This window comes from Lucilia sericata, unplaced genomic scaffold, assembly GCF_015586225.1.
Source record: "Lucilia sericata isolate MDLA Ls3-8-SP2 unplaced genomic scaffold, ASM1558622v1 Contig000024F_arrow, whole genome shotgun sequence".
NCBI lineage: Eukaryota > Metazoa > Arthropoda > Insecta > Diptera > Calliphoridae > Lucilia > Lucilia sericata.
The window spans coordinates 937,159-949,783 of NW_023994062.1; the positions used below are offsets into that span (position 1 = coordinate 937,159).

Sequence of the window (12,625 nt, forward strand, 5' to 3'; positions counted from 1 at the left end):
TTTTGTAGAATAGTTGCATATTTTGATAATATCATTTCTTCTCCTGGACATAATCTTCACCAGAACCCACTAGAAATTTCATGACATAAATTTTAACTTTCAGCCCATAAATAGGCAAAATTCTTAGGAATTTGTGTTTTATTTGTTGCACCATTTCGTTTAATATGTTCCCTATTGGATTGGGATCTAGAAATTATTCTGGGGGCTGCAAACATGTCAATCTCGCTCGCTTCCAAGAAGCTCCTCTCTGTACTTTTAACATATTTTGGGTCATTGTCGACCAAAAAACGCCATTTAACTGAACTTTTGTCCACTAATTTTTTACTAAAATATTTAAGAGTCTATTTTGATAGTCATACTGATCCATTTGTGCATCCACCTTGCGTATAGAACCTCCACTACGCCCGGAAAACGCCTCCGAATTCGTCATATTTCACCCATTGTGTTTTATGGTTTTAAATGTACACTTTGGTTGTTGCTGCATGTTTGGAGTACAGCATAATTACATTTTTCCATCAAATTTGATCCTATTAATCTTCAACTAGTATCCTCCAATCATGCAGATAAAGCTAAAGTGTTCCAGAGAAATCATATATCACAATGGGGGGAAATTTCATGGTATTCATTGCATTTTCTTGGCATGCTGTTGGTCCTATATTGATGTTGGATGCAGAAGTGGATCCGTATGACTATCAAAATAGGATCTTAAATACTTTATTAAAAAAATCGGAGGACAAAGATGGCGTTTTTTGGTCGACATCGACCGTAAATATGCTAAAAGTGCTGAGATGAGCTGCTTGGAAGCGACCGGGATTGTCATGTTTGCAGTGCCCAGTATATTTTCTCGATTCCAATTCAATAGAGAACATATAACATAATATGGACCAACAAATAAAAGCAGAAATCACCAACAATTTTGCCAATTTATGGGCTGAAATTTCTAGAGGGTTCTGGTGAAGATTATGTCCAGGAGGAGGAATGATATTATCAAAATCTGCAACTATTCCACAAAATATAAAATCTTAAGTGCAATAAGATAAATATAACCGGTTGTTTTGTTTTATTTTTAATTTTTTAATGATTTTTTAATTTTGTGCTAAACTTATGTCCAGATTTTTTTGGGGGTAGATGTACTTTGGAAAGAAAAAAATCTACATGCAACAAAGTAGTGGAACAAAATGTAATGTGTCGTGATCCTCGAAGGACATGTGTTACGCATAAAAAATATTTTGTTAAAAAAGTTAAGAACTATAGGAAATATTTGATTTTATATTTAACAGATACCAAATGTGCTAACCTCATGGCCACCACTGTATATTAAAAAAAATATATTGAAAATTGCAATAAAATTTTATTTATGAATATTTTTTGATGATGCAAAAATTCTCAAATCGCATAGTCGATATCAAATTATAGTGACCTGTTTTATATGACCCAATATGTTCTTAACCATTTTGTAACGGGTTTCGATAACCCCGCCCCTGGTATGGATATAATAGGCAAAAAACGAAAAATCCCATTTTTGGGATTTTTAAAACTTTTTTGGGAATTCCGGGATTTCTAATAAGAAAATTCGAAATTTTTATTTAATTTTGGATTTTGAGTAAAAAAGTCTACCTAACTGTAAAATTTCATCAAAAAATATTCATAAATAAAATTTTTATTGCAATTTGAAATTTTTTTTTAGAGAATTTACCTAGTACTATTATTTTCATCCATAAGGTTAACTCTTAAATTTGTTACATATATTAAAAAAAATATATTGAAAATTGCAATAAAATTAACCGTTTAGAAAACCGTATAGAAAAAAACTTGAAAACTTATATTTAAGATAATTTGAGTATGCTGAATCCGGGAAAAATAATATTTTTCGAATTTGAGTTTTCCCTAGTAAGTTATAGAAGGTCAAAGTTAAATATCGAATATATTCGACAGTCTCCAAAAAGTACCACCAATATTTTTTATGAATTTTTTTTGTAAAATGTCTTCTTAAACTTCTTTCAATACAATACAATTTAAATCTGCATAGTCCGATCTCCTAAAATACAATTTTTTTGGCCATTAAATTAAGCTGTTTTTTAAACGTTTTTAAAAAGCACTTTTTAAAAAGTAGTCATAAGTGACAATTTCTTAAAATCTGATTTTTAAATACTTTTAAAATACGGAAGATCTTTCAAAATCTCAATTATAAATATAATAAAGTCTTCATTATCATCTAAAAGAAAAAAATTAAAACTAAAGTTAAATATTATACCCAAAAAATGCTTAAAAACAGAGTCTATTGTAATGTCGAATATATTCGACAAAACCACGGAAAGGGTTAAATTACAATCTCTGACAAAAAATGTATATTAAAATTTTACTTATTTCCAGGATTCATATTCCATTAAATAAGAAGAAATCAAAATTCACAACAAGTCTATACTTTGGTTTTTATTGTATGATGTCATTGATTGGAGCTGTTATTCTGGTTATTTTAACCATTCAAAAGGGTCTTCCAGGAATGCCCTCGTACTTTATACAGGGTTATACAGAATGTACGTATGTATATATTAACCCATTCATATAAAATATATTCTTGTATTAAATAACACAGTACAACACAAAAAAATTACAAGGTCCGGCCTATAAATTTTGATAGAGGAGACAAAAACAAAAGACACGTGTATCGTTTTGAAAGTTTATATCTTATATGTTGAAGTTTCCAAACTCTGAAATTCGTGAAATTCTACCCTAAGTTCCTGAATACACCAATATGGAAAATTCAATAAGAAAGTCAGAAATAAGACACAACAGAAGAGAGCTTTGGAGATATTCGCATTTCAAAATTTTCCGATTTTCCTTTATTCACTTAAATACAAATTTATACATTAAACAGTGAAAGAATGGTTTTAAAATCATGACTGAGTCCAAAGATATATGCATTTCAATTTAAAAAATCAAAAAAAGCGATTTTTTTGCTATTTTTTTGTGGGAAAGTACTTTTTTCTTTTCATCTAAAAAATTTCTAAGAAAATTTATATTTTTATACTTTTTGAAAAGCTAACTAAATATTATTTCGGGAAAAAAAAATTCGAAAATTTTGGTACAGAGGGGATTTTATTATAACTGTTTATTATAACTGTGAATTTTCGATAAAAAATATTCATAAAAATAAATTTTATATTCAACAAAAAACTCTTTTTGCCACATTTTTTAAAAAAGTATTTCATGAATTTCCGAATTGCTGAAAAATTTATAAATTTCTGAAAAGTAGACTTAATTTCCAATCATTGATATGTAAAATGTCTACCTTGTCCTTTTCACATGTAAAATTAAGGTGGAGATATTTAACATATCATGGTAAAATTCTTAATAAATGCAAAATTAACCCTGAACTCTCTTTTGTTGTGCCTTATTTCAACTTTCTGGTTGAATTTTCCATATTGGTGTATTCAGCGACTTATAGTAGAATTTCACGGAGAATATTTCTGCGAAACATTTTAAATACCGGTTTTAATAGTGTTTTTGCTCTTTTTTTAAGAAGGACAAAAAAGGTCCATACCCTCAAGGTATGAGTTAGAGGGTTAACATATTCCACAAATACATAAAAGGGAAGGGTCTCATGGTTTCTTATGCCGATTAACAATAAGAATGTGCCAGAGTAGGTAAACTTTAACCCTTGCTCAAATTAAATTCAGATGTAAACTTTCAAAACGCCGATACACATGTATTTTGTTTTCGTCTCTTCTATCAAAATTTATTGGTCGGACCTTGTAATTTTATAAAAATTTGATTTTATTGTTACTGATTATAATTAGTAACAATTTGCATATAGTATTTATTTATATTTTTATCTGCATATCATCATTTAAAAAAACATAACAATCCAACTTATATATATACTCCACAGTTCGCGAGTTAAAATACATATGTATCTTTACTTTAACATTTTAATGAGAACTACTACAAGTCTAATGAAAAAGTAAAATGAAATTCCATCCGGATGACAAAAACGAGAATAAAAGTCGTATGATTTATATTTTTCGTGTTTACGATTGGTATAAAACAATAACAAAGTAAGATGGAAACAGCTGTTTCACTTTTTTTGTATGTATTTACATAAAAATACATCCCAGAACTAATAAAAAAAAAAAAGCATGTCGTTTTTTGAATCATTTCAAAAAATGAAGAGAGCCATACTGTCAAATTTTCCATCCGTATTTTCTCTCAATGTAATATGTAATGAAATATTGCGTTTAGATGATCCTATCCGTTCTCTTCTACACAAAAATTTGACAGATCATATTACTTGTGTGCTCGTGTGAAGGGGGTTTAAACAGCATTTTAGACGCATTTTCATCACAAACACACTAAAAAAATTAATTTTGTAACATTAATATTGTTTTTTTTGCAATTTTTAGCAATCCGGGAATCACAGCGATATTTCATACCACCAGTATCTACCTTGCTTCTATTTAGCTTCATAGTAATGACATCTGCTTTCTTTGGATTTCAAAAATTAAAATCGCAAGGAGTTATTGTAAATTCAAACGACGAGGAAATCAACAGTCCATCATACGATGAAAACATTTTTGAAGAAGTTAAAAAAGAGTTAAATAAATAAAATAATTGTAATTAGAAATAAAAATTAATTTGTTTCTTTTTTCTTTTTCAGCGCAAAATGTATTAGTTTGCTAGGAATAATACTTATATCCACATGGCTGTTGGAAATAGTTACATTCTACTCGCCAGGGCCACAGATTTACCTTATATTAATGGATATGATAAATGGCCTTCAAGGAGTATTCGTGTTGCTTATTTTCCTAGTTATACGAAGGAGACGTACAATAATTTTCAGATGGTGGAACGACAGGGGGTCGCATACTATTGAAAAAATAGAATTAAATTCAATTTAGATGCGTATTTTTCGTATATTCGTTAATTTATATCAACGGTGGCCAGAAAGAGAATGTTTAAAACGCATATGTTGTAGTGTAAAATATAAAAGAGAACGTAAATGAAAATATGTGTGCTTCGCACTGAAAAAAAAAATATATGTTTGTACTTATTTGTGTTACTCATATTATTAGTATTATAAATGAAGGAATGTATGTATGTATGTATGTATGTATGTTTGTATGTATGTATGTATGTATGTATGTATGTATGTATGTATGTATGTATGTATGTATGTATGTATGTATGTATGTATGTATGTATGTATGTATGTATGTATGTATGTATGTATGTATGTATGTATGTATGTATGTATGTATGTATGTATGTATGTATGTATGTATGTATGTATGTATGTATGTATGTATGTATGTATGTATGTATGTATGTATGTATGTATGTATGTATGTATGTATGTATATGTATGTATGTATGTATGTATGTATGTATGTATGTATGTATGTATGTATGTATGTATGTATGTATGTATGTATGTATGTATGTATGTATGTATGTATGTATGTATGTATGTATGTATGTATGTATGTATGTATGTATGTATGTATGTATGTATGTATGTATGTATGTATGTATGTATGTATGTATGTATGTATGTATGCATGTATGTATGTATGTATGTATGTATGTATTTATGTATGTATGTATGTATGTATGAAGGTATGAAGGTATTGATAGATATAGTTGCTGTTGTTTGTGTATGCATTGTTAAATGTATCTATTAGGTATTCAAATTATTAAACGTCGATCGTTTAATCGATACAATTTAGGCGATTACTTGCTGGAACAAAAGAAAATACAAATATAATTATAAATAATTATATGTACATATGTCTAATAAATCTTTCATATTTAGTGAATAGTGAAAAATAAAAAATACCAAATACTGAAATATGTCAAGTCTTCTCATCACACTCGTTAATATTTGTAAACATGTGTGAGTTGTTTGAAAATAAAAAAATAAAATAGGTTTTTTTTCACAATAAATAAAAAACTCAACAATTGTTGTGTTTATAGAAATAATCAGATGTAGGGCGGTATCAGTTTACTGACAAACTCCGTATAAAAAAAATTGACAGTAAACGGATTTATTTACCACAAATGTACCTTATAAGTATTCATATCAAATTAGTGTTGTTTACTTTTCGTACTATTTAAGCCGCGCAACTTCGCTTAATCTTACGAAAACTTCAAAAATATAATAATAGTGATCAAGGTATATTTATTTTATATAAAATAAATATACCTTGATAGTGATCTTAATATAATAAATGTATTTTTATGATGATATACATAGAAAAAATATATGTGTAGATCACATATGTTATTTTTGCTTTTTACATCGATGTTTCTTCTGAAGAAATGTATATTATTCTTATATTTTATTGTGCTCTAATTACAGCGATTTTATTTTATTATTTGTTTTAGCATCACTTTTTTATCAGCTGCTTTCACACAAAAATAAAAACATTTACTTTGCTATTTAACTTAATACAATAAATATTTATAATAAATATAATGTTTAATAGCAAATATCCAATTGATTTAAAAGGCTGCAAATTATATAAAACAAGCCAATCCTCCACGCTAAGTACATATATTCAACAATTATTTATTTTACTTTTAACTAAAATAATATTTTTTCTTAGAAACAATGGCAACTGGCCACAGGGATTAAGTTGTGGTTTACAAGTTTTAAAAGGGCCCACACATCGGTTGACCTACGTATCTTTACCGACTTTTTGTCTTCAAATGCCAATTTGCCCATAATATCTTCGGCTCCGATTTGCTCAGGGACAATATGTAGCCTTCGTAATGATGTTATTGACTGACTTCAATAGCTGTAGTAAATCTTCCTTGTAAGTTATGCAAGGAATTGGCCCGATTTGGTTGAAATTTGGCACACATAAAGACACCTGATGGCATTGCAATGTTATGTTCGAAAAATCGAAATTAAATAGTAAAAATTCGGAGTTATGTTAGTATTTTGTTGCAAATTTTAATTGAATTTTTTTAAATACTTCCTGTAGCTCAAATATCTGAAATTTGAAATATGTATATGGATGTAGACATCTGATAACAATATAGTGTAATGTTCGAATTTTAAAAATTTCAAGTTATATCTAAAAAAAATATTTTAAAAATGTGTAGAAAAAATCAATTTTTTTTGAATTTTCTTGGTTTGTGCTAAAACTAAACAAAAACTGAAACAGTTAATAAATTATATAATACTTAAAGCTTGTCCTAAAAGTAAAGTAATTTTTAAAATAAACTTATTTTTAAATATAAACAAAAGTTTGATTTATGTATACATATTATTGATTACGGTAGCTTAAAAAGCCAAATAGGCTTGGCAAACATATTTTAGAATTCTTGCGCTTGCTAAGTATTTTTTTTAATTTTCTTTTAATTGCAATTAGACCATAAAAACAGTTTGATAAGAATACAATATGTTTGAATAATAATCTAAAATCCAATCATATTTCCTAGACTAAACAAAAAAAAACTATGATACTTATCATTGTACATTTGGTACTTTTTCGTTTTCAACAATCAGACATATAGGATTCTGATCTAATGAAAATCAATAAGAGTGAACTTTTTGTTCTTCAACTGGAACTTCCTGAATTTATTATATTATAAACATAGAAACACAAAGCATACTGATTGAATGAAAATCTATAAAAGGGGTCATTCTGGTATTTTTCGTCTTTAACTGTTCCTTTCTAAATTTTCTGAAATATTGAACCTAGAAAAATAAAATTTGGCATTTAGGATCCTGATGGAATGAAAATCTTTGGTCAGTTTTATCGTTCAACTGTACATTTTGAATTTTTTATAATATTGAAACGCAAAAGAAAACACTCAGCATAAAAATTTGATGTTTTGGTTATTAATTTCATTACAGCCAAATAATTACATAATTCTTGCAGGTAATGATATATATAAATACATATTTATATCATTACTAGGAACTAATTATTATTATATTTGAAATAATGAGATTAATAAGTAACACTAATTACATTGTAACCTAGGAAATAACTAATACATATTACAAAATTTTGATAAATTTTTGCTGGGAAGTGCCAAAAAAAAAAAAAATACATATACATACATATTCCATTTAGTTGCTTGACAGCAACAAAGTAGATTGCCGTCGCTTTGTTTCAGAAATTGCAAACATAATTTGTACCTTATATCAACAATGAAAATTCGTGTAAATTTTAAATGAAAAATATTCTTTGTTTTAAATTTTCGAATGCTAGAGTGCAAAATAAAATATGCTAATTCATTTGAGTAAAGTTTACGAAAATATTTCTGTATTCTTTTCTCAATTTTGTGTATGAAAATAAAAAAACAAAACAATACATACAAGAATGAATAAAGCAACAACAAAATATTGTTTTTCATTTACATGAACATGAGTGATAAATGAAAGAATATTTGGTACTCTGGTTTCTATCAACGCGATATATTTGTAGTAAATAAACAAATTGTTTAATAGGGAAACCTACCCTGCAGGAAATGGAACTAGTACCAAACTAGTATTTAACTAGTACCAAAATCACCAGTACTAGTTCCCAACTGTAAACTTTCCTATACCATCATAATGCTCAAATTAACATTGAGTGTGTTTGAAAAATTACTAGTACCATTAGTTCTAGACTTATACTAGTACACTTCGACCCAATTGGGTTCTTTAGAACCAGTTTGATACTAGTTCTAATATTCATAAAAAGTCGCCATAATTGGTGGTTTTGCTCTTTTGAAAGCCTCCTGCACAATTCCAAGTGAAAATTACTACACAACTTGTTTTTTATAAGGTTTTATTTCTATAGATGCAATAACAAATGTTGTAAATACATATACCTAACAATTCAATATGAAAGTTTGAAGAAATTCTGGTTCTATCCGTATCACCATCATTGATTTCATTATGTCCAAAAATTCCCTTCAGGTATATATCTCCATTTCGTTATAAAAACATTTGCCGTACGATAAAACAAATATTAAACTTACTGCAGTTTTTAAATTTAATAGACGTACTTACATAGGGATTTGCCTGCAACCGGACCTAAATTTGCATGCACTATTTATCCTCACATTTGAAGGGATATGTATGAAAATATCGTTTTTTATGCAAAATGTTTCAAAATTATATTTTAATAATTTAAAAAAATTATTTTTTCCAACACATGTCAAACAAAAATCAATCTACAAGTGGCGCCATTCAACTACTTCTAGTACTAGTATTTTTCCATATAAACTCTAACCCAATTTGTACTAGTGTCTGTTGTTCTAGTATTAGTACTAGTGGCATTAAGACAATTATCGCTTCATTTCCTGCAGGGTAATAATAAAAATAATTTTTAAGTTTAATTGAAAAATATTAAACAATAAACAGAATATTTTCATTTAAATAAAATAGGTAAGACTCATGGCGTATTTAAATTAACTAGAAGCTAATTTTTGAAATTAATTAAAAGATTTTAGCACAAATTTCAATATACGGATTTCTTAAGGTTTCTACATTACTCAAATCATCCCAAATTCCCACGTTGTTGTCTGTGAAGGCTAAAACGTATTTTATGATCATTTCGTGTCCAGCTCAAACTACATACCGCATGAACATGAATGCCAAGAGTTTGAAAATCCTACACAACAATTCTGACATTGCGGTTGGCTGTAAGGAAACGTGTGACGGTTGTACTGAACTTTGTAGTGCTGGTTAAAACAATTTGACCAATAGTCAGTCCAATGATAGAATGGTCTATAGTCCATTTTAGACTAGACTATAGTCCAGACTATAGAATACACTATAGACCACGCTATTGAATACTCTATAGTTCAGAATATTGACTAGTCTATAGTCCAGATTATAGACTATACTATAGTTCAGATTATAGACTAGACTACGGCCCAGAATATAGAATATACTATAGTCTTGACTATAGTCCGTCTGTCTGTTGAAAGCACGATAGAGTCCGAATGAGAAGAGGTAAGGAGCTGAAATTTTGCATAAATATTTTTTATTGATGCAGTTTGCTTGGTATTAAAAATGGACATACCAAATTTCACATAAAGAAGTTTTATATGAACCTAACATTTTTTATATATTTCTGGTCAGATCTGAATGCATTATTTTTTATTTATACAAAATAATAAATTACACATTTGTCATCAAAAATTTCTTAGAAACCAAAATGTTTTTTATGATTGTGGAAACGCTACATATAATGATTAAGAGAAAAGGAAACTTCAAAAAACCTTATTTAATAAAAAAATTTGATTGGTACTACCTTCTTTATTTTTATCATTTCCTATAAAGTTTTAAATAAAATTAAGTGTTTTCTTTTAAACGATTAAGTTTTGCATTTGTAAATGTGGTCAAGTTTGTTCCATGTGTTTTCTGAAAGGACGGTGCGAAATGAATTTAAAATATAAAATGTAATTTTTTGAACAAATAATTATTAAGGTTTTTCATTTAAACGATTATGTTTACCATTTGTATAAGTGGTCAACTTTATTCGACATGTTTCATGAAACCCCTGTTCAAATCATTCGAAATAATAGTACAATGTTTTTATTGCATTAATTCTCTTATATTATTACATTTTAAATTGTAGATTGCATTTATAAAAGCATGATATATATTTTTCATGTATTCTATATTTGTTAAAATGAAAAATTCTTTATTTTTTTCGATTTTCATAAATTTGTTAACTACTAAAAAATGCTACTCTGCACCTTTAATTTGAAATTGGAAAAACAAAAAATTAAATGTCAAAAAATTTTTTGGTTTGTGAAAATTAAAAAGATTTTGATAAAGAAAATATTTTAAAATAATTTAAAAAATAAATAATGTGTGTCTGTATTATAATTTTGGAGTTTAAATATTGAATATTTGTGGTTGTAGCTTTGTATTGAATTCACACAGAACATGTAAGTGTAAAGAGAGAAAGCTCTTTTATTCGTGGTAATGCTTGAGTTGGCAATCTATATCATCTATGTTTATCAGCCTAAAGGAGCTTCCACACTATCACACTTTACGTACGTAAAGTCTAATGAAAAAGTAAAATGTAATTGCGTATGATTTATATTTTCAGTGTTTACACGATTAGTATAAAACAATAACAAAGTAATATGGAAACAGCTGTTTCACTTTATTTGTATGTGTTTACATAAAAATACATCCCTGATCTAATGCATCTTGCTTGTTTTTTTTTATCATTTCTCTCAATGTGTGATGGTTTCATTACATATTGCGTTTAAACCAGGGTTTGTCAGTTCATAGCACAATTGACTAACAACACACACATTTTTATTATCTTTTGTTTAAGGTGGTATTAGACGACATGTATTTTACATAATGTCACCTGAAACGCAAATGGCCCTAACTAACCAAAATTTCAAAATCGATTTTATTATTGATACTAATGTATTGCATCAAAATATATACGCCATTGTCAACTATTATAACAAATGATAGGTTCCACTATTAAAAAATTTGTTTATTTACTACAAATAAATCGCGTTGATTGAAACAAACTTTTCAATATAAATAGTTTTTTGCTTCTCCTGTAATATTTAAAAAATGTTAGACAGGGCCGTTTGCGTTTTTGGTGACGATATGTTCTGTCAAAATTGTGATTTTATATACGATTCATAATTTTTGCTATCACACCTGCATATGTTTTTCCGTATGATATAACCTATAAATGTAATCAAAGCTTTATTTTTAATGCGCTAAAATTGTTAAAATTATAAATTAGTTTATTGAAAATTGAAAAATACGTACTTTTTCATGTTCTTTATTCATTTTCTTTAATATATTTATTTAAAAAAAAAATTATTTCAAAACATATTTTCGTGTTTGTCGCCCGTACATTTTACTTTAGTTTACACCAGTGGTGGGCAGACACATACTATCAAGTATTTATTGTGTGTATTAAGCAGCGTATTCAAGTCAACATTGTGTGTATTAAGCAGCGTATTCAAGTCAACATTTAGTATTAGTACACTGTAAAAAGTTGTTCATAAACAAAATAAAATATTTTGCGTGCAAATACACCTTTAATGTGCATAAACATACATTAATAAATTATTTCAATAATTTTTTTCAATAAAGCGTGGAAACTAAATATTTTTATAAATAATGAATATTATCTATAAAAATTTATAATTCTCTTTCATTTTTTTTAATGCTTTTTATACTTAAACAATTATATTTCACCATCCATATTTTTTATAAAAAAAACATTTTTCCCAATTAACCTCAAACATTTTGCTATGTGTATTAAAAGAGAACATAACATGCATTAAAAAATTTCGCAACAACAAAACAACAAACAAGTTTTCATTTCACTTAAACACAGACACGCCAATACACGCAAGCTTATTGTGTACATGTGCCAACGAAGCGTCAGCAGAATTTTCAGCCTACACACGCGAGCATTCGAATCACAATTCTGCTCTTGACTGGTTTACACTTTTCTCTCAGTGCAGTACTCTCTCACACCAATCTTTCATCTTTGGCAATACCGGGTTTAGACCAGCGTTGCGCGTTCATATTGTTCAAATTACGAAGATTTTCGCCAATTCACACTTACACTACCCGATCGTAAACAAAACTCACAGCAAGAGCGCAAAAATACAAAAAATTATC

The 12,625-nt window shown here is 27.8% G+C and overlaps 1 protein-coding gene and 1 long non-coding RNA gene across 3 annotated transcripts in view; both read left to right on the plus strand.

The window, feature by feature from the left end:
- LOC119609552 (probable G-protein coupled receptor Mth-like 14) overlaps nucleotides 1-5,034 on the plus strand; it is an 81,889-nt gene extending 76,855 nt beyond the window's left edge. The window contains exons 4-6 of one of the 2 annotated variants that reach the window (XM_037964389.1): nucleotides 2,374-2,537; nucleotides 4,404-4,593; nucleotides 4,658-5,034. In XM_037964389.1, coding sequence (XP_037820317.1) covers nucleotides 2,374-2,537; nucleotides 4,404-4,593; nucleotides 4,658-4,898 — 595 coding nt within the window. In that variant the 3' untranslated portion in view covers nucleotides 4,899-5,034. The remainder of the gene's footprint in view (nucleotides 1-2,373; nucleotides 2,538-4,403; nucleotides 4,594-4,657) is intronic. The other variant, XM_037964397.1, reaches the window with a different exon arrangement.
- Nucleotides 5,035-6,201: 1,167 nt separating this feature from the next.
- Nucleotides 6,202-7,663, plus strand: LOC119609545. The gene is made up of 3 exons (XR_005231936.1): nucleotides 6,202-6,320; nucleotides 6,385-6,547; nucleotides 6,606-7,663. It is a non-coding gene; the product is annotated as an uncharacterized LOC119609545 (long non-coding RNA).
- The last annotated feature ends 4,962 nt before the right edge of the window (nucleotides 7,664-12,625 follow it).